This window comes from Callorhinus ursinus, unplaced genomic scaffold (assembly GCF_003265705.2).
Source record: "Callorhinus ursinus isolate GAN/ISIS: 27379988/994484 unplaced genomic scaffold, GSC_fseal_2.0 scaffold4, whole genome shotgun sequence".
Taxonomy (NCBI): domain Eukaryota; kingdom Metazoa; phylum Chordata; class Mammalia; order Carnivora; family Otariidae; genus Callorhinus; species Callorhinus ursinus.
This window is the reverse complement of record NW_027397066.1, coordinates 121158141-121184131: the sequence shown is the minus strand read 5'-3', so window position 1 is coordinate 121184131 and position 25991 is coordinate 121158141. Positions and strand designations below refer to the sequence as shown.

The 25991-nt window shown below is 35.0% G+C and overlaps 1 protein-coding gene across 5 annotated transcripts in view; it reads left to right on the top strand.

The window, feature by feature from the left end:
* The window catches only part of ANAPC10 (anaphase promoting complex subunit 10), a 225128-nt gene that overhangs the window by 23441 nt on the left and 175696 nt on the right, over nucleotides 1-25991 (top strand). For all 5 annotated transcript variants that reach the window (XR_012378036.1, XM_073892306.1, XM_073892305.1 and 2 more), the window contains exon 4: nucleotides 19749-19869. Coding sequence is in view for 4 of the 5 variants with exons in the window: in XM_073892306.1 (XP_073748407.1) it covers nucleotides 19749-19869 (121 nt within the window). In the remaining variant the exon portion in view is untranslated. The remainder of the gene's footprint in view (nucleotides 1-19748; nucleotides 19870-25991) is intronic.

The window sequence follows — 25991 nt, the reverse complement described above, 5'->3', positions numbered from 1 at the left end:
CAACAGTCTTAACATAATTCACAGCGCTCTCCATAGCACATACCCTCCCAATGTCTATCACCCAGCCACCCCATCCCTCCCACCCCCCACCACTCCAGCAACCAATCTCGTACTTAAAGAAGGGTTCCAAGTACAGTACAGTTTTTTTCCCCCGAATTGTTTCAGAGTAAGTTGCTGATATATGTCTCAACTCTCCAGAATCCTTTCTGTATGTCATTCCTATAAAGAAAGACATTCTCCTACATAACCACAATACATCCTTAGGAAATTAACACTGATATATTTAATTCTACAGCCCCATTCCTGTTCTACCAATTGTGCCAGTAAAGTTGAATCACAGGTTGAATTTGGTTGTCCTTCTCTTTACTCTCCTTTAATCTGGAACATTTCTTCACTTTTTATTTGACTCGGCACTTTTGAAGATTATAGGCCAGTTATTTTAAAGAATGTCCCTTAATTTCCATTTCTTTGATCTTCACGAGTAACTTCAGATTATACATCTTTAGGAAAAGTAGCACAGAAGTGATGTTCTGTGCTTGTCATTCATTGTATCTTACTGTTTGGGATACATGATTTGCATTTTGTCCCATTACTGATGATGTTTACTTCTATTATATGATTAAGGTAGTATCTACCAAACTTCTCCATTGAAAAGTTTCTTTCATTTTATTCAAAATTATTAATATCAGCACGGACTCAGAGTTTACTCTTTTACTTACCTGCTTTAAATCTGTTATTATCATTTGTGTCAGTGCTCAAATTGCCTCAGATTTGGCCAGTGGGAGTCCCCTCCAGTTGACACTATTACCTTTTGATAGTCTCTGTGGTTATTGAGCAATTTCTTTTGTTCTGGTACAATATTCTGTGCCCCATTTCTCTAAGATCGGGTGTATTGTAGTGGAGAATAATAGTTAAAAACCAGATCTTGTGAGGTGCCTGGATGACTTGGCCGGTTAAGCATCTGACGCTTGATTTCGGCTCAGGTTGTGGTCTCAGGCTTGTGAGATTGAGCCCCACATCTGGCTCCCTGCTCAGCGGGGACTCTGCTCGAGTTTCTCTCTCTCCCTCTCCCCCTCCCCCCCTTGTGCACCCTCTCTCAAATAAATAGATCTAAAAAAAAAAAAGAGAGAAAGAAACCAGATTGATATATTGAGCACACCCAATACACCAGTTTTTGTATTGGGTGTGCTCATTGCTATGGGATGCTTCTATATCGGAGCCTTCTCAATAAGGGGATATATGTACATAACATATACACATACATACATCAACATATTTACATCTGTATTTATTTCTCTGTCTTCATACATACACAGATCATAAATTCATACCGACACTTCCAATTCTAATCCAGAGTGAACAGGGTTTAGTCTAGTTTTTTCTCTTTCTATTGATAAACCCCTTCTTCATGAATGAGAACTTGGTTGGTTCTCTTATCCTTCCTTACTTATCTCATTAATCCCCCTGCATGGAAGCAGTCTTCCATTTCTCTCATTGTCCCCTCCCCGACAGGTACCCCTTCACCCCATCTAGGCTCTCAATCTGTCCTGTGTTGTTGTCTTTTCACTCTCTCTGTACTTCCCTATTTGCAGATAACCTGGTCTGGGCCCTGGCATCTTAACATTAGTCACTCCCTTGTGTGGGATGTTCTCTTCAGCTCACTTGGGCTTTGATGTTGCATGCCAGGCCACTTTTCTAACCCTTCTTGGCTCCAGAACCTCACTGGATGGTATAAATGCCCTCTTTTATCCCCCTTTGGGCTTGACACTCCGTAATAGGCTATCTTACAACGTAGATGACTTCTCACTCCACAAAGGCTCTTATATGCTGCATTGGCCCACCTTGTAGTGTGGATGTCTTCATCACCCCACTCAGGCTCTAACACCCCATACCTGGCTGCTCTCCTCTTCAGAAGTTCTGCTCACTTCCATATGGGCTCCAACACTCTGTACTACACTTGCTCCCCTCCCCCGTGTGAATGCACTCCTCACTTTGAACAGCCTCCAATATCCCGTTTTTATGCATGTGCCTGTCTTGCTTGGTTCTTTCTCATAGCTTTAGGATTAAATCATTCAGAAAGGGGAAGCACTTTTTATATAAAAAATAAAGGAGGTTCTTTTTTATATAAAAGTTTTGTATTTCTTAAAGTGGTTTTTAAAATCAAAATGATATTGAATGCTCGTCCCTGTATTAGTGGATAATAAACTATTATATTTCAAATAGATGAAATAATAATAAATTATAATTCTACACTTAATCTGCATCCCTCTGCCCCCCTTTTCCAAAAAAAAAAATCAAGCTCAAGATGGGAAAGGAGGACAAAGCAAGAAGTGCAAAATATCTTTAGTAATTTTGGTTGACAGTAAATTTAATCTTAGTTAACAGAGTGATGTGGCTGCTAGAAGAACTAATATGACCTTAGGATGCAGTAATGGAAGCATAAAGCCTAGGAAGACCTCCTGTGTATCCTGTTCCATTTTGGCTTTCCCTTCTAACACTGATAAGGAAAGCTAGAATGTGCTCAGAACAAAGGGGTAGAATGATTAGGGAATTGAAAACAAACCATGTAATAAAAAGATTGGGAACATATAGTCTGCTGAAGACTTTGGGGGCTTTCTTTACATAATTGGAGGGATTTATACTTTGTGGAGGATTAGATTTCTTTTGTGTGACCTCATAAGAAAAAACTGTCCAAAAGATGGGAGTTAGACAGAGACCAATTACGGCTTTATAGGGAAAACTTTTAAAAATCAGAACTGATCAAAGATAATGTAGTGATTTACCTATCAGAAAAATTTTGAATCTCGGTATTTACCTGGTACAGATGGTTAGATCATTTGACCCTCTCAGCTCATTTTTAGCCCTATGGGCTTATGATTCTGATTATGTCTAATTAAAATACATTATTTTTTACTTTGCCATATGTTCGCTCTGCTACTTTGTGAAATAGCTTTAAATGTTAGAATATTTCTAAATTCAGGAATAGACACACTAGCAACTGAAGTATCATGTAGGGTTCATGCATTCAACATCAATTTTTTTTTAAAGATTTTATTTATTTATTAGCGATCAAGAGAGAGGGAGCAAGAGAGCATAAGCTGGGGGGAAGCAGAGGGAGAGAGAGAAGCAGACTCCCCGCTGAGCAGGCAGCCCAGCACAGGGCTCCATCCCAGGATGCTGGGATCCTGACCTGAGCCCAAGGCAGACGCTTAACCAACTGAGCCACCCAGGGGCCCCTCAACATCTACTTTTATTTGGAAAACTTTCATATTTCTGTGCTTTTCTTTAGAGGAATGTACTGTTCTACAGCCATGCCAGAAATTTACAAAGAAATAATCTTCATGAAAATTTGAATAAGATTTAAAACTGTTTACCTGTTAAATAAATGAAGAGAAAAGACTCACCCACCAAAAGAGAGACTCTCAGCAGTTAGGGAAAAAATGCTAAGGCAAAGAGGGGGAAGGGTCATATACCCTAAGAAAATGAAATATCCTTTGAGTGGATAATGCTGTAATTAGATGGAAAATAGGGAAGTTTTTTGCCTTTTCTGTTTGTAAAGGCAGTATTCTTGGGAAGAGTTTCAAAATTTGTTCATAATTGTCAAAAAATTAGAGTATAGTTTAATATGGAACATTTAAAGTACACACCAGTTTAAAAGGGTAAGTACTAAAATATTAAGCTGAGCAGGAACAAAATAAAATTTCTGCTTGTGTTTGGTTTGCCTTCATCAAAATTTCTGCAAATTTTATTAAATGTGATCTTGCCCTTTTTATCATTATGATAAAAAATATATGCCATTCATACTTATACACCATTACAATGATTTTCATGTCATGAAGAAATTTATTGAAATAGTAAAGAACAGAAGAATGTTAAGTAAAATACTGAAAGTTATACTGGCTTGTTTTGTTTTGAAGAGAAAGGTTGATAGTTTAACAGTGAGATAAATGATAAATTAAAAAAAAATCAGGATTTCCTAGAATCTAGTTGAAGGAGAACATTGGTAGTCATAAATTCCATTATCATTTAAAACATTGAACAAAAAGAACTTTACAAATTTAATACACGTACATATCATACACAAATTTAATACACATACATATCATCATACACATACATATCAGTACATGTATGGCTATAAATTGATTAAGTCAAATCATACAAATTAGTTTCCCCACTTCCCCAAATTGTTGACTGTTCATAACTTTTATGATTTAGAAAATTTTATAAAGTCTGTACTTTTTGCTCCATCATCTCTGTTGATTAGTTTTAGGTTTGTAAACCATACCCCTTAACAGGTGAACACCAGGACCTAGCTCATGGCAGCACTGTAGTTTCAGCACTTAGACATCTTTGTTAAAAAGCATTTGTACAGGGACACCTGGGTGGCTCAGTCATTAAGCGTCTGCCTTCGGCTTAGGTCATGATCTCAGGGTCCTGGGATTGAGCCCCGCGTCAGGCTCCCTGCTCAATGGGGAGCCTGCTTCTCCCTCTCCCACTCCCTCTGCTTGTGTTCTCTCCCTCACTCTCTCTCTCTCTGTCAAATAAATAAATAAAATCTTAAAAAAAAAGCATTTGCACAGTTATTGAAGTTTATTGCATTTTTTTATTTTCAAAAAGTAGAGCAAATGGAAAAATCAAAGTGCTGATGTCATTAAAAAATAATAGGTACTAAGCTTATTAATAATTTAAGACAATTGCAACTACAGTAGAAATTGTTAACCTCAACCAGATATTTATTGGACTTTACCAGTCAACTACACACTGAACTATGAATGAAAAAAATTAAAGGAAATGTTAGAAATTTATTGTCAAAGATTATGACTAAAACATGTGATGTTATTTAGGATTGGATAACTTTTTTTAGCTCTTATGAACTGACTTTCATATTGCCATTATGTAAGACCCATGTTCAACTTTCTTCCATTTGCTTTCCATATGTGTGTTCATGAGTACTTTATGTACTGAAGAAAGGACTTTGTGTATTGAAAAAAATTATATTACAAATAAGCTTGAAAGAGGTTCAGTGTGGACTTTATGCAGTTGACCCTTAAACAACACAAGGGGTTAGGGGCTCCCCTCATAGTTGAAAATCCACCTGTAACTTTTGAATCCCCAAAAACTTAACTACTAATAGCCTGCTATTGACTGGAATCTTTATTGATAATATAGATTATTAAAACATATTATGTGTATTATATACTGTACTCTTATAATAAAGTAGGCTAGAAAAAAGAAAATGTTATTAAAATCATAAAGAAGAAAAAATATATTTATAGTGCTATACTGTGTTTATTGAAAAAAATCTAAGAATGAGTGGACCTGCACAGTTTAAACTCATCCTGTTCAAGGGTCAGCTGTATTTTGTTAAGATGAAACAGAATATTTGACTCCTTAGATATTATTCCCTTCACAGAGAACATAAGCAACTTTTAATTCTTGTAACAGTTTCTTAACTACTTGGGCATGTAGATTTTAGGAATAATTGGTATGTATTATTAATGTGTCAAGATGGACTTGAAGTATATAATAACAAAGTACCATTTACTTTTATTACCTCATTGTTCTTTTTAATTAGGGGCAAGTTCTTGCCCTGGATGAGAACTTTGTAGGAAATAGGTATGACATTTTTGGGTAATATATACAGTTCTCTGTTCATTTCAAATAGCAAAACAGGCTAGAAATTAAAATATTCCATCCTAGCTGTAATGAAATAAGCTATTAATCCTAGCTAATAGTGAAAGCCTCACACTTGCTTGTTTCTTTTAAGGTTTCTTCCTCTCCTTAAGCTTCAGTCTGTTGTAGATGGAATAAGATGTGGTTTGCTTCTCTTTCCATACCTAGGTTTTATTTGTCTTCTTCCATATTTTTAACTAATTCTGAACTCTAGGCCTGCTAGGATAGGAATGGAGAAGGAAAACTTAAAATTGCCAATTTTGTCTTGGTGATCTAGCACTGGTGCTCTTTTTTCTCGGCTGTATGTTTTAAGTGAATCTGTCTTATGGATGCTTTTGTGAGTGAGAGAATCTACTTCCACAATCACTTAATGCTACGGATGATTCACCTGCAATTCTCTTGATGAAGGTGCATTTATCATTTACTCCTTCCTCAAATCCTAGGCCTCTGGTGTTACCTCTAGCTTCCTGCTGAGGAGTGTTTTCTTTCTAGACAAATTAATATAACTCTTCAGGTTATCAGGTTGATGAAATTCCCTTCTATTTCTAGTATGCTGAGGCTTTTTTTTTTTTTTAATAAATAGGTGTTGGAATTTCTCAAATGCTGTTTCTGCATCTACTTATATGATCATATGGTTTTTCTTCTTAGTCTGTTGAGATAGCAAATTTCATTGATTTTTTTTATTATAAAATATACATAACATTTACCATTTCTTTTTTTTTTTAAGATTTTATTTATTTGACAGAGAGGGACACAGTGAGAGAGGGAACACAAGCAGGGGAATGGGAGAAGGAGGAGCAGGCTTCCCGCTGAGCAGGGAGCCCGATGTGGGGCTAGATCCCAGGACCCCGGGATCATGACCTGAGCCGAAGGCAGACGCTTAACGACTGAGTCACCCAGGCGCCCCATAACATTTACCATTTCAAGTGTATAGTTCAGTGGTATTAGGTACATTCACGTTGTTATACCATCACCACTATCCATCTCTAGAACTTTTTCATTCCAAACCAATACTCTACACCCATTAAACAATAACTCTCCATCCCTTCCTTTCCCCAGTTCATGATCAACACTGTTATGCTTTTCTTTCTCTGTATTTAACTGTTTTTCTTTTTATGCTTAACCTCTCTATGTATTTAACTGTTCTAGCTATCTCATATAAATGGCATCCAACAGTATTTGTCCTCTATATCTAGCTTAACTTAGCATGTTTTCAAGGTCCATCTGTGTTGTAGCATGTATCAGAATTTCATTCCCTTTTGAGTCTGAATAATATTCTTTTGTATGTATATACCACATTTTGTTTATCCATTCATCCATCAGTGGATGTTTGGGTTGTTTTCACCTTATGGCTATTGCAAATGCTGCTGTGAACATGGGTGTACAAATATCTGTTTGAGTCCTGGCTTTCAGTTATTTTTGTGAATATACTCAGGAGTGGAATTGTCTGATCAGTGGTAATTGTGTTTGATTTTTTGAGTACCACCTTACTGATTTCACAGCAGCTGCACCGTTTTACATCCCCCAACACTGTACAAACATTCCAGTTTCTCCAATCCACACCAACATTTGTTTCCTTTCTTTTCTTTTTCCTTTCCTTTCCTTTTCTTTTTCCTTTCCTTTCCTTTTGTTTCATTTCATTTCCTTTCCTTTCCTTTTCTTTTCTTTTCCTTCCTTCCTTTTTTTTTTTTTTATTATAATCATCCTAATGAGTGTGAAGTGCTATCACATGGTTTTGACTTCCATTTCTTCAGTGGTTAGTGATGTTGAGCCTCTTTTCATGGGCTTATTGGCCATTTGGTATCTTCTTTGATGAAATGTTTATTCAACTCCTTTGTCTGTTTTTGAGTTGGGTTTTTGTTTTCTTGTTGAGTTTTAGGAGTTCTTTGTATATTCTAGATATTAATCCTTTATCAGATATATGATTTTCTGATATTTACTCCCAGTCTCTGGGTTGCCTTTTCACACAAGTTTTTAATCACAAGTTTTTAATTTAATTTAATTTTTTTTAAAGATTTTATTTATTTATTTGACAGAGAGAGATAGCGAGAGAGGAAACACAAGCAGGGGGAGCGGGAGAGGGAGAAGCAGGCTTCCCTCTGATCAGGGACTGACACGGGCTCGATCCCAGGACTCTGGGATCGTGACCTGAGCTGAAGGCAAACACTTAACGACTGAGCCACCCAGGTGCCCACAAGTTTTTAATTTTAATTTGTGTATTTTACACATTGTGCTTTTGGTGTTATATCTCTTCAATTAGTTTTTAAGTCTTTTTTAAATGTATTATTCGTTCTGAGTTATTAATATTTTGTTGAAGAATTTTATGTTTCTATTCATAAGGGATATTGGCTTATCATTTCTGTTTATTATTCTTAGTCTAATTTTGTTATTGGATAATACTGGCCCCATAAATAATGAATTGGAAAATGTTTCCTCCTCTGTTGTCTAAGAGCTCAAGTAAAATTTCTATTATTTCTTCCTCAGATGTTTGATGAAATTTGCCATTTAAACCATCTATTCCCAGCATTTGCTTTGTGTGAAGTTTTTTTTATAGTCTTATTTCTTTAATTTATTTTCTGTTTTATCTTGAATCAGTTTTGAAAATTTGTGTTTTTAAAAGAATTTGTTTCATTTTATCTAAATTAATTTATTGATGAGTTGTTTCTGATATTCAATTATTTAATTTCTTTTGGAACTGTAGTAATATCTTTTCTTTTATACCTGGTATTGATAACTTTTATCATTTTCTTTTTGGTGTCTCTGGTCAGACTGGCTAGAGATTTATCAATTTTACTAATCTTTTTTATTGTTGCTTGTTTCAAGTATTTAAATTCTAGTTAGTTATTGTATGGTGTAATATTGGTTTCAGGAATAGAATTTAGTGATTCATTATTTATACATAACACCCAGTGCTCATCACAAGTGCCCTCCTTAATACCCATCATCCATTTAGCCCATCCCCCACCCACTTCCCCTCCATCAATCCTCAGTTTGTTCTCTATAGTTAAGAGTCCCTTATGGCTTGCTTCCCTCTCCTTTTTCCCCCTTCCCTTATGTTCATCATTTTTGTTTCTTAAATTCTACGTATGAGTGAAATCATATGGTATTTGTCTTTCTCTGATTGACTTGTTTTGCTTAGCATAATACACTTGAGCTCCATCCACTTTGTTGCAAATGGCAAGATTTCATTCTTTTTGATGGCTGAGTAACATTCCATTGTGTGTGTGTGTGTGTGTGTGTGTGTGTGTGTGTGTGTGTGTATTTATCTATCTATGCCAAATCTTTTTTATTGTAGTTTTATAAAATTTTTATTTAAAATGAATTAATTAACAGTGTATTATTAGTTTCAGAAGTAGAATTTAGTGATTCATCAATTGCATATAACACCCAGTACTCGTTACTTCAAGTGCCCTTCTTAATACCCATCACCCAGTTAACCCATCCCCTCACCCACCTCCCCTCCAACAGCCCTCAATTTGTTTCCTATAGTTAAGTGTTTCTTATGGTTTGTCTCCCTCTCTGATTTCATCTTATTTTATTTTTCCCTCCCGTCCCCTGTGTTCATCTGTTATGTTTCTTAAATTCCACATATGAGTGAAATCATGTGATAATTGTCTTTCTCTGATTGACATATTTTGGTTAGCATAATACCCACTAGTTCCATCCATATCATTGCAAAAGGTAAGATTTCATTTGTTTTGATGGCTGAGTAATATTCCATTGTATATACACAACACATCTTCTTTATCCATTCATCTGTCGATGGACATCTGGGCTCTTTCCATATTTTGGCTATTGTGGACATTGTTGCTATAAACATTGAGGTACAGGTACCCTGTGTTTGTATTGTTTTTTTTTTTTTTTTTAGATTTTATTTATTTGTCAGAGAGATAGAGAGAGTGAGCACAAGCAGGGGGAATGGCAGGCAGAGGGAGAAGCAGGCTCCCCGCTGAGCAAGGAGCCCGATGTAGGACTTGATCCCAGGACCCTGGGATCATGACCTGAGCCAAAGGCAGACGCTTAACCAACTGAGCCATCCAGGTGTCCCACTATGTTTGTATCCTTTGGATAAATACCTAGTAGTGCAATTGCTGGGTCATAGGGTAGCTCTGTTTTCAGCTTTTTGAGGAACCTCCATACTGTTTTCCAGAGTGGCTGTACTAGCTTGCATTTTCACCAACAGTGTAAGAATGTTCCCCTTTCTCCACATCCTCACCAACATCTGTTGTTTCCTGACTTGTTAATTTTAGCCATTCTGACTGGTGTGAGGTAGGATCTCATTGTGGTTTTTTGACTTGTATTTCCCTGATGCCGAGTGATCTTGAGCATTTTTTCATGTGTCTGTTGGCCATTTGTATGTCTTCTTTGCAGAAATGTCTGTTCATGTCTTCCACCCATTTCTCGACTGGATTATATGTTTTTTGGATGTTGAGTTTGGTAAGTTCTTTATAGATTTTGGATACTAGCCCTTTATCTGATAAGACACTTGCAAATATCTTCTAGTAATCTGTAGGTTGTCTTTTAGTTTTGTTGACTGTTTCCTTTGCTGGGCAAAAGCTTTTTATCTTGATGAGGTCCTAGTTGTTCATTTTTGCTTTTTTTCCCCATGCCTTTGAAGATGTGTCTAGCAAGAAGTTGCTGTGGCCGAGGTCGAAGAGGTTGCTGCCTGTGTTCTCCTCTAGGATTTTAATGGATTCCTGTCTCACATTTAGGTCTTTCATGCATTTTGAGTTTATTCTTGTATGTGGGTAAGAAAATGGTCCAGTTCATTCTTTTGCAGGTGGCTGTCCTGTTTTCCTAACACCATTTGTTGAAGAGACTTTTTTCCATTGGATATTCTTTCCTGTTTTGTTGAAGATTAGTTGACTATAGAGTTGAGGGTCCATTTCTGTGTTCTCTATTCTGTTCCATTGATCTGTGTGTCTGTTTTTGTGCCAGTACCATACTGTTGTGGTGATTACAACTTTGTGATACAGCTTGAAGTTCAGAATTATGATGCCACCAGCTTTAGTTTTCTTTTTCAACATTCCTTTGACTATTCAGGGTCTTTTCTGGTTCCATACAAATTTTAGGATTATTTGTTCTGCCTCTGTGAAAAATATTGATGGTATTTTGATAGGGATTGCATTGAATGTATCGATTGCTCTGGGTAACGTAGATATTTTAACAATATTTGTTCTTCTAATCCATGAGCATGGAAATTTTTTCCATTTCTTTGTGTCTTCCTCAATTTCTTTCATGAGTGTTCTATAGTTTTCAAAGTACAGATCTTTTACCTCTGATTAGATATATTCCTAGGTATCTTACGGTTTTTGGTACGATTGTAAATGGGATTGATTCCTTGATTTCTCTTTCTTCTGTCTCATTAGTGTATAGAAATGCAACTGATTTCTGGGCATTGATTTTATATCCTGCCACTTTGCTGAATTCCTATATGAGTTTTAGCAATTTTGGGGTGGAGTCTTTTGGGTTTTCTACATAAAGTATCATGTCATCTGCGAAGAGCAAAAGTTTGACTTCTTTGCTGATTTGAATGCTTTTTTTTCTTTTTGTTGTCTGATTACTGAGGCTAGGACTTTTAGTACTATTTTGAACAACAGTGGTGAGTGTGGACATCCCTGTCGTGTGGACATCCCCATCCTGACCTTAGGGAAAAAGCTCTCAATCTTTTCTCACTGAGGAAGATATTCGCTGTGGGTTTTATATATATGGCTTTTGTGATATTGACGTATGTTCCCTCTATCCCTATGCTGCAGAGAGTTTTAATCAAGAAAGGATGCTGTGTTTGTGAAATGCTTTTTCTGCATCTATTGTGAGGATCATATGGTTCTTGTCCTTTCTTTTATTAATGTGGTGTATCACATTGATTTGCAGTTGTTGAACCACCCTTGCCTCCCAGGAATAAATCCCACTTGGTCGTGGTGAATAATCCTTTTAATGTACTGTTGGATCCTACTAGCTAGCATCTTGGTGAGAATTTTTACATCCATATTCATCAGGGATATTCATCTGTAATTCTCCTTTTTGGTGGGTCTTTTGTCTGGTTTTGGGATCATGGTAATGCTGGCCTCATAGAATGAGTTTGGAAGTTTTCTATATGCCAGATCTTCTTTATCCATTCATTAGTTGATGGACATTTGGGCTCTTTCCACAATAATTCTATTGTTGATATCAATTTAATTGCTCTTTACTATTAGCTTATTAAGTATGTGTCTTTATTTTATTTAATGTTGTTTTAAAATGTTAGTGGTTCTAAGATTTACAATATGCATATTTAGCTTATCACAGTCTACCTTCAAATAATATTACATTTAACATATAATACAAGAATCTTAAACTCTTTACTCTCATTTCCCCATTTTCCTTTATGCTGCTGTTGTATGTTCTTTATTTCTCTATTTCTTATGAAGCCCACAACATATTGCTTTAAACAGTTACCTTTAGAAAATTTTTTTATTTTTATTTTTTTAAAAAGATTTTATTTATTTGTCAGAGAGAGAGAGAGCACAAACAGGGGTAGTGGCAGGCAGAGGGAGAAGCAGGCTCCCCACTGAGCAAGAGCCCAATGCTGGACTTGATCCCAGGACCCTGGGATCATGACCTGAGCCAAAGGCAGATGCTTAACCGACTGAGCCACCCAGACGTCCCTTTAGAAAAATTTTTAAATGTGAAAAATGTTTTCTATTCACTTACATATTTATTATTTCCAGTACTCTTTATTACTTTTCATAGATTCACATTTCTATTTGGTATTATCCTTCCTTCTGAAGAACTTTCTTTAACATTACTCATTGTGCAAATTTTTTGGTGATCAAATCTCACAGCTTTTGCTTGTTTGAAAAGTCTCTATTTTGTCTTTATTTTACTTATTTTTTTTAAAGATTTATTTATTTTTGGAGAGAGAGAGTGCGTGCAAGTGGGGGGAGGGGCAGAGGAAGAGAGAGAGAGACTTTCCAGCAGACTTCCTGCTGAACGGGAACCGGACTTGGGCTTCGATCCAACAACCCCGAGATCATGACCTCAGCCAAAATCAAGAGTCAGATGCTTAACTGACTGAACTACCTAGGCACCCCTGTTTTGTCTTTATTTTTAAGATATATTTCATCGGGTACTGAATTCTAGGTTGTTTCTTTCCTTTAACACTTTAAAGATGCTGTTCCATAATTGTTTCTAATAGGAAGTTTGTTGTCTGTCTTACCTTTGTTTCTCTGTATTTAATGTGTCTCCTCATCCTCCCCTGCTGCTTTTAAGATTTTTTTTATCACTATTTTTTTTTTAAGCAGTGTAATTATGACTTATCCTGTTGTGGATTTCTCTGTATTTATCCTTCTTGTAATTCATTGACCTTCATGAATCTGTGGGTACTTTTCATTGAATTTGGAAAAATTTTGGCTATAATTCTTTCAAATGATTTCTATCTAACCCCCTTTTTTCCTGGGACTCCAATTACATGTTAGTCTGCTTTATACTGCCTCACAGATCACTGGTATTCTATTTATTTTAATGAGGGATGAGAGCTTTTTGTTTTCTGTGCTTAATTTTGGAGAGTTTCTTATATCATTATGTTCACAGTCTTCTGCAATGTTTAAACTGCTGTTAGTTCCATCCAGTGAATTTTTTATTTCAGATATTTTTTCATGTCTACAAATTCCATTTTTAAAAATATTTTTCATCAATCCACATTGTGCTCGTTTTCTTTTAATTCTTTTAGCATCTTTATGACAGACTATATTTTCCAGTATGCTCACATTCTTTTCTTCTTTTTTTTTAAAGATTTTATTTGAGAGCGCACATTAGAAAGCACCAGAGAGAACATGAGAGAGAGCATGAGTGGGGGGGTGGGGAACAGACGGAGAGGGAGAAGCAGATTCCCCATTGAGCAGGGAGCCCAATGATGTGGGGCTCGATCCTAGGACCCCAGGACCATGACCTGAGCCAAAGACAGATGCTTAACCAACTGGAGCCACCCACGTGCCCCACATAACTTTCTGTTGCACATGCCCTTCTACAACTTTGCTACTGCCTAATCAAGAGATGGCATCTATGTCTCCTCACTTGAAACTGGTCAGGCCCTTGTGGATCTGTTACCTGAGAACATGGATGTTATGACACTGTTATTTCTAAGCCTGGGTCATAAAAAGTATACAACTTCTACCTTGTTTTCTCTCTTTTATGTGATTATCTCTCTGATACCTGTCTACCATTTTGTGAGAAAACCCACATCAAATGGAGAAGCCCATGAAGAAACGAACCAAAGGCCCAAGCCTTAGCTACTTAGCTCCCAGCCAATAACCAGCACCAGCTTTCCAGCCATAGTAGTTAGTTGTCTTGGAAGTAGGTCTTTTAGATCTCAAGTCAAGTTGCCACACCTGATGCTATGTAGACTTTCCTTCTGAGCCCTGCCCAAATTCCAGATTCATAAACAAAATCATGATTATTTTTTAAGCCAAAAGTTTTGAATGATTTGCTGTATACCTGTAGGTATTTATATTTTCTCTCTTAATTCCTTATCTTTTCATTCTGTCACCTCTGTCTTTTCCGTATCTTTATTGACTGTTTTTTTCCTCATTGTGGGTCACATTTTTCTGATTCTTTGTAGTAATTTTTGATTGGATGCTGGATTTAGTAAATTTTGTTGAGTGCTATGTATTGTTTTGTTTTAAAAGAGGATTGGACTTTGTTCTGGCAGGCAGTTAAGTTACTTAAGAATCAACTTGATCTTTTTGAGGGTTGATCTCTTTACAGTGGGACTAGAGTAGCTCTTACTCTCTGGTGGGGTTCAGCAAACTTTTTTTGTAATAGGATAGATAGTAAATATTTTAGGCCTTGCAAACCTTATTTTAGGCTGTTGCAGCTGCTCAAATTTGTTATGCAAAGCAGCTGTAGACAGTAGGTAAATGAATGGGTGCTTCTTTGTTTAAATAAAACTTTATTTACAGGAATAAGTGGTGGGCCACATTTGGCCTGTGAGCACTGTTTTGCTGATCCCTGCTCTAGGGCAGGAGTTCTTTAACTTTTTTGGTTTTAGTACCACTTCAAACTTTTATCTAGGTCTCCAAAGATCTTTTGCTTATTTTTTATATATATCAGTATTTACCATATTAAAATTATAGCTGAAGAATTTTAGAGTCTTTATTCATCTAAAATTAAATAATGATTAACCTATTATATGCTTGGATAAATAACATTTTTTAATGAAAAATAACGGTTTCTTCCAAAACAAAAAATAGTGGGAATAATGTTATTGATTTACTTTTTTAGTGTGAATGTCTTTTGTGTCTGGCATAAGAGAGAACAGCTGGAGTCTTATATGTGCTTCTTCATTAAATCTTTTGCAACATCCCATTTCAGATAGCATTTGTAACACTCCATTGTGTACTCATAAGAGAATGATTCTGAAAAAGGCAAATAACATCTTGGTATTATTAGGAAGATAGTTGTGACCTTGGTGATCCCCCGAAAAGGTCTTGAAGTCCTCCACAGGTCCCCAGACCACACTTTAAGATCACTTCTCTTGGGCAAGATTAGCCTCAAGTATGCTAAGGCTTGATCCTTCTGGGATCTCAAATGAATGTGCTAGATATTTGAGGAAGTATTTGTACTCTGCACTTTGGTTGTTGGGAACTCTAGTGATTCCCTACCCTTTGTGACCTCTGGGAATTGTTTAGCTTACTGCTTCCCAGTAATTGTTCCTTTCCCAGCAACTGCTGTTCTTTGCTTGTCTTTGTAGAGTTTCACCCTGTGCATGTACAGGACACTGTGCAGACTTTTGGAGTTTTTCCGTGGGATAGGTCCTTCCTCAACTTAGTGAGACTGAAAGATTCTCTTAGGCTGTGCCCTCCCTGCATTGCAGTCGAGATTGCCTTCAGTCAGAAAGTGCAGTTGTTCATTCATATCCATTCTCACAGGATTCTTAGTGGTGCCTGCTGATTGTTGTTTCATATGCATTGTCAGCATTTAGTTGTTTATGGTGGGGGGAGGGGCAAGTCCTGTAGCAGTTATTTCTTAGTGTGCAGACATCTCTGATTGTTTGGGTTTTGTTTTTAATCATATCTGTTGAAACAATTACACTGAGGTCTTATATGTCCTATTAAAACATGATATTTGTTGTCTTAGCCTTCAGTAAAAACTTTCATTTTAGTATTCTGTTCATGTTGATGAAAAATAACTTTTACACAAAGGGGACATTTTCCACCATTGTATGAGGAACAGAGAAGAATGTAGTCATTTATTATATATGTAAACCATTTGTTTGCCTTTTGTTTTAGGCAAGTATGTGGGCTCTTTATGTCTCAGCCTCTTAGTAATAATGTATCTATCTAGCATGTTAACAGGAAATGATGAACAGAATATTATAACTACTTTGTTTTTTAGTTTTAAGTCTTGGACCTCAGGAGTTAGTAGGTACTCTTACATACGGTAGTCATAGAGACATAGATTCAAATTCTGGCTCTGTGCTCTACTGGATATGTAAATGAGACTGGTTGCTTACCCTGAATCTGAGCCCCTGTTTCCTTATCTGTAATATGGGCATGATAATGCTATATTAAATAGGAATGAGAACTTCTGGTAACAGAGCTGCTGCTGCTGCTGATTTTTGTGTGTGTGTGTGGTAATAGAGTGTCTAATAACAGTGCTTTAACCAAGGTGGAAATTTATTTTCTTTTTCTGTTCATATGAGAAGAACCTGGCAATTCAGGATTGGTATGACAGCCCCACAGTGTATGTATTGTGAACCTAGATTCCTTCTCTTTCCATTCTACCATTCTTAGCTCAGGAGTTATATCCTCAAGGTCACCTCCTAAGTCAAGGTACCTACTGGAATTCTACCTCTCATGTTCATATCCCAAGCAGCAGGAAGGAGTAGGTGAGGGAAGGTAAAAGGGGTATATCTTCCTTTAAAGAAATGTTACAAAATATGGTCATTTTATTCAAATCTTACTGGCCATAACTTAGTCATGTGGTTTTATCAGGCTTTAAGGGAAGCTAGGGAATATAGTCTTTTAGCAGGATATTATGAAGAAGGAAGGGAAAGGGACTGTTAGGTTGGCATCCAGGAGCATCTGTCACTATTGTCTTCTCTTGAAATTTCATGGGTTCCCAGTGAGTTGAGAAATTATCCAGGAGTCAGCAGGTGGAGACCAAAATATTACCCTTGTAAAACTGACAAAGCTGATTCTTGAGAAAGGGGCTTACATCTGTAGTTAAGTATGTTTCCTAATATTGAACCCTAGCATTAAACAGACTTGTCCATCCAGTCCATGAAAGTGCTAGGCCAGGTAGAGCCTGTCCCTGTTAAATTTGTGGCATGAAGGAACAAAGTCAATGTGTGTGTCCTGTCAACAGCTCTTTCTCAGCAGAAAGGGAGGGGGGGTGAGGACTAGAGAGGCTGGGAGTGTTACTTATGTCGTCAGAAATGGGGAAGTGTTACCCTTTCCCTTCTCCCTTCCTACGATACTTTATCCTAAGAGTTTAGCATGATGTTTGGCATTGAGTAAGCATTCAGTATATGGTGCTTATTATTATAATGATGATTTGAGCAATTTGAGTAGCCACCATGATGTCTCAGAATCTATGCATTTAATCTTCCCACATATGTTGCTGTTTGACGTGTAACGTGGTTTCTATGTAACATTTTTTTTTTTTACTTCACCATGAGATAAAATTGGTAAATAGTTTTAAAAGGCTGTATAGGTACCTTTTAGAGTTTTTAAACTTTTGGTGAGGTCACAGTTTCATTTGCAAATGTAATGAAATTATGTAGATAGCATAAATTATACATATGCTTTCTGGGAATACATGGATCTTAATTTATGGCAGATAAAATTTAATGAAGTACAAATACCTCCATATTACTGTAAACTGGTATCAATGACTGTTGAATAAGTACAATTAATTAACAGGAAGTTGAGAGTGGTTAAGATCATGTGAGGCAGATGGACAGACACGTTTCAACTCCAACTGTGCCCACCTACTAGTTATTATTAACCCGGGTGTTACTGTTTTTCTTGTTTTAAATCAGTAAAATGAAGGTGATAGTAGCTTCTATATCCAAGGGAGAGGAGTAAATGAAATAATACATACAAAGCCTTACTTCTGGGCCAGAGTATCTACTTGCTCTTTTTTACTGTTGCTGTTGTTTTTATAGTCATTATTATTGTTACCCTTCTTTGCCTTTCTGACCTCACTCTGATTATCTTGCAGGTTTCAGTGACTAAGTTATCTTGAATTTCATAACTCGGAGATAAAATTATTCTGAGCAAACAGCTTGGTCCTTTAGATCTGTTTTTGTTTAAAAAAGAAAAGCAAAAGTCCTCAAGAGTAATCTTCATGATCTTTGATCTCTCCATAATAAGAAAGAACTTTCACACCCTGCTTCTGGCTCATCAGGGAAACGATCTTTTGTGTGCCCTTCAAAATTTCCCCTTCTTCCCTTGCTTCTTCTCATGTCTCCTTCCTGGCCTACCAGAAAGAGAAAGATGTCAGTTTGATACCTCTGGCCTCTTCTGAAAACCTGGTAAGGGTATTTATCCTGTCAGCAGTTCCTGGGTATTTAGTGTTTTACATCTTGATCTGTCTTTATTATTTGAGGAAAAGTCCTTAACTTTCCCCATTCCTTTCTGATGAATAGCTTGGGCTATAGAAGTTTGGTCCCCTCACTAAGAGCTACAGATCCCCTGCTGTTTTTATAGGTTGACTTTTGACACAGACTACTTCTGTTCAAGGAGCTCATTGTTATTAAGTTAGTGCCAGTTTATACCAGAACTTAACTTTTAAAGCACATTTAAATAGACTTCTTAATGGTTTCTTTTGGTTGATGTTTAAAATTGTCTAGTGGTTTTTTTTTCCCTAATGACCCAAATAGCACATGCTCAATGTAAGAAAGTATTCAGAAAATATATAAATCATGAAGGAAGCTCTCCCATAGTTCTACTCCACCAAACTAGTCACTTCTACTTTTTTTATATGATTCTATCTATATGTATATATATAAATATATGTAACATATATACCTATACATACATATAGGTTTATATGCCTTTAAATGTTTTTTGTTTTCCCCAAAATGCGATCCTTCTGTATGTATACTGTTTTGTATTCTGCTTTTTTCCCTATGTATGTGTGTGATTGTTTTAAATAGTTGTATAGGATTTCATAGAATAGATATAATTTACTTAGCTGATTCCCTATTGAGATGGATATTTAGGTTGTTTATGATTTTTTAGTAATTTAACCGAGGATGGTAAACATTTTTCTGCATCCATTTTTGAGTAGTTGTGTTTTGTTTTTTTTTTTTTTTAGTGCATTCTTAGAAGTTTAATTCATGTGTCAAAGGCTGTGTACCTACTAACTGGTTATGAAAGTAACTTTTTCTAATCAAATTTGGGTATTATCAGTCATTTTTAATATTTTTCAGTGTGATAACAAAACTAATGTCTGAGTGTTTTAATTTCTATTTCTTTGATTTTAGAGATTAAACATATTTTCGTGATTTTTGGCCACTTGCATTTTCCTGAGATTAATTTTGTGTTATGTAGTCTTGCTAATCTTCCTAAAATATGTATATTTTAAAAACGGCAGAATTTTATTTCTTGTTTTAAGAGATTATATTTTAAAATTATAGTATTTGCTATAAATATACTTATATATTATAAAATTATATTACAAATGATTTTGTTTTTGCTGGACTTAATTTCTTACTTAGCTAGTTATTTTCAAGTATTGACATAGGAAATTAAATAATTAACTAGTAAAGAAAACCAAGCTTGTTAGAATAATTTATTTGTCTAAAATACAAATGAATTGGACTGAAATTATTAATGCTTATTTGCACTTTAAGGTACCTATTTTGGTTTAACTTTTTAATTTGCTCACATCTGGTTCTTGACCATGTTCTAGATAAGAGATGCCTATATAAATGTGTATTTGTATTTTTACTTGTTTACTTGTTAAAATGAAAGGAATTGGAAATTGTTGATTGAAGTACTCATTTTACCAAACTGTGATCAGAAGATGCTTGGATATAATCCTTCCACATGATAAAGAACATGTTTTTATTTTATTGCTTTTAGAAGAAAAACAACAGTGAAGACATTATGTATTTATGCAGACTACAAATCTGATGAAAGCTATACTCCAAGCAAAATTTCAGTCAGAGTAGGAAATAATTTTCACAATCTTCAAGAAATTCGGGTATGTCTTTCACATTTTAAAAAATATGTTATCCTGTTACTCTTGCCCTTTAGAAAATAGTGACATTTGTAGACAGATTAAAATGTTAATACATAAAAGGAAAATTACTTTTTAAGAAAACACTTTTAATTTTTTATATTTAAAAATTTTTTTGAATTCTGATTGTCATCTTAGTTTTTTTCCAGTGTTTTATTATGGAAATTTTCAGACATACAGAAAAGCTGAATTGTATAGTGAGCCCCAGTATACTCACCTCCTAGATTCTATAGTTATTAATGTTTTGCTATATTTGATTTATTATTATCTGTCCATCAATTCATCTAATTTTTATACTCATTTCAAAATAACTTGCAGATATTTGTATCTACCATCCCAAATACTTCAGCATAATATATGATAACTAGAGTTATGAATATTTGTTTCAGGTTTATTTTTTAAGGTATAATTTATATGCAGTTTCCACAAATCTTAAATATATTATTTGTGAATTTTCACAAATGCAAACATGTGTAACCCTGACTCCTATTAACATATAGAACATTTTCATTACCCCATAAAATTCCATTATATCCCTTCCCAATCAATCTCCATGTCTATCCTACTCTCAGAGGTGTTGTTCTAATTTTGTTTGCTTATTCATTCATCCATCTATTCATTCATTCATTCATTATATAGATCAGTTTTGCCTGTTCTAGCATGTCATATAAAGGAATCACAGATGGTGTAACTTGTTGTAAGGCTTCTTCCATTCAGCCTAATTTTTTGACAATCCATCCCTGTTGTTGCATGTAGCAGTACTTCATTTTTTTATATTCCTGAGTTACACTCCATTGTTTGAATATTTTATTTATCTGCTGTATAACTTTTTGAAGCTATTAGGATAATGCTTTTGTGACCTGAATGTTATTAGTCCCCAAATATTTACATTTCAGAGATATTTTCAATAAGTTTGAACTTTGTACTTGTAAAGTTCTGGCCCTTCACATTTTTTCTTGTCAGAAAGTCATTGAGCTCAAGTAATCATTAAAATCTTTTAAATTAGGTGATTCTGAGAGATCTGAGAAGCACCTGTGATTTTTGAAAGACTTCCAGCCAATTTGTGGCCTGGACTCTTATTTGACTTAGTGTTTATAAGACCCTGTCCCTACATTTATATTTCTTCCCTGAGTTAGTAATAAAATACTTAGTAAGAATCACATATACGTTCATTGTTTACTCATTAAATGCAGTGTTGTTTCCTTGTGAAATTTGTTTGTGTTGACAAATAAGTAAGGACATTGTCGCCCACAGATATTTTGTTTTTTTGTTTTGTTTTTTCATCCTTTGAGGTAAGTTTGCAACTTTTTTGAGATGACCACCTGGTCTTATTCTAGTTATCTTCCTTTAATTTTCAGGGATGATCCTATACATTTTCTTGACTACTAATTTGTCTTTGAAAAATCATGCTAAGATATTCTTCTTTTAGTTTAAAAATATTTATTTTGTGTGGCCATACTGGTTAATATGTACTTTCCATGCTTGAATAAATTCATAAATAGATTAGTTCTTCATTTTCTTTGTAAGTTTCTTCATTTAACCCAGTGCTTTTTTCATTCAGAATATTTTAGATTCTTTTTATTATAATTACATTGAGCCTTTTGCTAGCTCTTTTAGTCATATGATACATTTAATCAGTGTTTAGCGCTTTAAGGACTTGAGATATACTTTGTTAAACATTTTGTATTTATCACATGATTGGGTTACTCATAGTGAGCAGCCTTTTGGGAGCAGAGCTGGCTTGTTTTGGTTTAAAATTAAAGGTTTATCTTATAATCCCTCAGGCAGGTTGAATTATATGTGACACTGAAAGTTTTGATCCAAGATGTGTGTGGCATATGTTCGAAATGTCCACTAGATGTCACTGTTGTCCTTTAATTGCTAGTCTCATAATCTAGTTAATAAGACCTTAAGTAGTTAGTCTTCGTTGTAACTCGTTTTTCTCAGAGTATATATATTCAAATATTCTTTGATGCATTTTGGGAAATGTACATATTCATACGTGATTTCTAGGTTTATGTACTAAATATATATTTTGTATTCTTTTGTAAATTGGACAAAGTTGAAATGATATTTGGACCATTTCAGAATACTTTTAATCTAGTTTTTGCTTCTATTATATCATTTAAGTACTGAAACATTAGCCACATAGAATAAGGGCTCTTTTAGGTAGTCTCTTAATTTTATTCCAAGTATGTTTATATTTCTGTGTAGTGACCACATAGCCTCATGAGACCAGTAATACTAAATATTACCAGGTGATAATGTAAGTTGTTTTCCTGAAAAACTTAATGAACATACTGCTTTTCTGCCACAGTTCTCACTAAGGAACCATAATTTTTGGATTTTGTTTTAAAATATTAGTGCCGCCTTTGCAGCTCAGGTTATAAAGTATACTTTATCTTTTAATTATACATCTTTCTATGTGATTTATTCTGTTTACCTTTTTTCTAAGTTAAAGAAATAATCTGATATTTTGTTTTTTAAGGGAAGATAAGCAGATCATGCTTTTATTTTCTTACATTACTCCTGTATAGGGATATAAATTGTTATTTTTTAAAAATCTTCTAACTCAGATACTAAGACAAATGATTAAAATAGTGTTAACTTTTATGAGGTTTTTAGAGCCATCGTTTCATTAGTTATAGGACTGATTTAACTGAATGGAAAATCCAACTAAATCTTTTTATATTTTTCCATGGAGGGTTGCCCACGGGAGGGTGTAGTGTGTATTGGAGTGTTTAATGGGTTTTCCTTTTTTACTAGAAATTATGGATTTGTTTACTTGAAACACTCTAAAAACCTATTTTCTGTCATTTTATTATTGATTTGAGTTGGTAACTTTACAAAAATTTAGTTCAGGACAAGAAAAGCTAATGGCTACCCCCTATCTATCAAAAAATTATTCTTTTTCTATCATATGTTTTCCTTCATTTCAGTTATAAAACACACTATTCTATCTTGATCTTTGTAATCTCTGTTGAAAAATCTCTAAGAAGAGATCAGTCCTTCCCTTTACTCTTCTAGAATGCATATTTCAATCTCTATACCTGAGGAGGGACTTATAATGGAAATAAAGTTTAGACTCTCTGCTTATATTATACTTACAAGATACTCAAACTAGGTTTCATCAAATAGAATGCCTTTGATGCCAAAACTTCTCTTGAATAACGTCCTTGATAACATGATGAATTCATTTATGCCACTCATTCTACTTTTTTGTTTTTAAAATTGTCCATCCTATAGATACTGGGAACCAACAACCTAAGAACATTTCATGAGATGCTTGTGATTTATTGCTTCTACACAAACTACTTTTTTTTAAATTTTTTTTTTTTTACACAAACTACTTCTATGTAGAAGTGAGAACTTAGCATTTCAGATTCTTTATGGCTTTATCTACTCAAAACACTTCATCTCAGTTGTGTTACTTTTGTGCAGGAAGTCATGTTCATCATATTATTGAGGAAGTTATTCAGCAGAAGTTTTCAAATAAAGATAAATGCTTTTAAAATTTTTATTTATCTATCTACCTATTTAGTTAGGTTTATTTTTTTCAAGTAGGTTCCATGCCCAGTGTGGGGCTTGAACTCACGACCTGGAGATTGAGAGTCCCAAGCTATGTGGACTGAGTCAGGCCCCTGGCTTTTAAAATTTTTAAATCATTTGCCTTTAGCATTATGTTTTGGTTTAATGCTGTTTTTTTTCCCTTTGCCCTCAGAAGGAAAAATATGTGCGAAGGAAATGTTTTGTCATTTAGCGTGAGAAACCAAAGAATAGTCTATCTTAGATGTAACCATTTTAACATCGTAGAAAACATCTCCAGCTAAAATTCAAGAAAACTTAAAGTCCTTTTCAGTTTGCCAACTAGTTATTTACCTCTTTAAAAACGATTATAGAAATTTTTGTACTTAAATATGAAACTAAAGTGATTTATTAGACGAAGAATGACAGCTCTCAAAATTATTTCTATACAATTCTGTAAAAAACAACTTGTTAACTGAAGGTTAAGTAGATATTTTCAGCATATGTGAAAGTTGTCCTTTGATTCATTGTTAGCATTTTGCTTCGAAAATTTGTGACCGCAAAAGGATAGAATATTAATGGAGCACAAGATTGTGCACTTAAGTGAATTTTAAGCTTTGTTTTTGTCTTCAGATAATAAAGCTGTTACCAAAAGATTTTTTTTTTTTTAAGAGGAAGCTTGAAACAAGTCTTCAGTGTTAAGAGAGTTGTAATGATATTTTTCTTTTCTTCCATGTGGGCGAGCCTTTTGGCTCTCTTCCTTGTGTCTTGAATCAGTAGCATGGCTATGGGAGTCCATATTTGGTACTTTGACAAAAGTGGTTAAAAAGTCAGCCCTTCTGTTAGCATAACATTTACTATTATAATTTGAGTTCTGTTAATGTGTGTGGTAGAGTAAGAAGATGCAGACAAAGTCTCTAACTCTATCCAGCGATCTTAAAATCTACTTATATTTACTTTCTGATGAGGGGTCTGTTTTAAACAACTTGATATAAAGTGGAATGATTTAGGCGGTACCTATAAACATAAATTGGTTTGATAGGACAGTGTTTAATTTATTGAGCCTTTGGAAAAAAATAGTTTTTGCTGAATTTAGCTAGTTTAAAAGAAAATGTTTTTAAAAATTAGTTTTTATAACTGACCCTGGGACATCTTTGAAATGAGTGTGGAATATTTTGTTGTGATACACATAATTTTTAGGCCAGAAATGTTATCCTCTCTTATCCCTCTCAAAAAGTAACATATGCAATTTTTAAAAAGTTATTCATGATTATATACATTACTTATTTCCAAAATGGAGTTGAGATGACTATACATTTGGGGTTATTTCCTTTTGAATCTAAAATGTTACATAGTGGAATATTATGTATATATTTTTAAAGATCTTATTTATTTTGAGAGAGAGAGAAAGCAGGGGAGGGACAGAGGCAGCGGGAGAGAGAGACTCTCAAGCTGACTCCACACTGATGTGGGGACCCATTCGGGGCTCGATCTCCCGACCCTGAGATCGTGACCAGAACCAAAACCAAGAGTGGGACGCTTAACTGACTGAGCCACCCAGGCGCCCCTATATATATTTTTAAGAGATTAATATTCTTTTATCTCTTGTTTTTTTGTTTGACCACAAAGACTGTAGAGGCATAATCTGGCATACCCGTTACAAGACAGACTCATGCTTTATTCAGTAGATACTTATTTATGAACTGCTAAGTGCCAGGCACTATATTAGATACTGGGGATACAGTAAAGATAATCACTGTTTCTGCCCTTAAACACTTCATAGTTTGGTGGAAAAGACAGGCAAATAAATAAAAAATTACAATAGAGTCTAGTAAATACACGTGGCGCTGTGGGAACACAGTGGAATATTAGGACTAAGCAATGTTTTAAAAACTTTTTCTAAAAGAAGTGATGGTTCAACTGAATCTTAAGGATAAATAGAAAGCCTACTCAGGTAGGGGATCAAGTGGAGGCATTTTAGAGGGGGCACAGCATATATAAAGGTATAGAAACAGGAGAGCATGGCATAGTGGCAGAACTGCAAGTAATTTAGTATTTTTGGAAGCTGGGTAGGTATGGAGGAGTGGCAAGAAAGCCTGAAGAAGTGTTTATTCATTCTTCACATTTATTGTGATGGTAATGGTAATATGGCCTCTGTACATAAGGAGTTTACATTCATTCGGGGAACAAATGTATAACTGTTACAGTGAAAATATATAGGCAAAAATCAGATTGTGCTTACTGTCAGACTTCTAAGGAATTTAAACTTTAAATGAGGAGACATTGATAAAATTTAATCTTGGCAATGCTGGGGCTGGAGCAATGTGAAGACTGGGTAGGTAGTATCCAGGTGAAAATTATGAGGATTTAACCAAGGCCATGGGAATTGTATTCAAAAGAAAGGGATGTATTTGAAGTAGAATCAGCAGAGTTTGTGACTGTTTGTTACCTAGGGTATACTGGGAGTATGGGTGGGTGTTCAAGTAGGTGGGAGAGGGCATCTAGAATTCTTCTCATGTTCGGCATCTGGTTGTTAAGGAGGTGTACAGAGTTAAGGAACA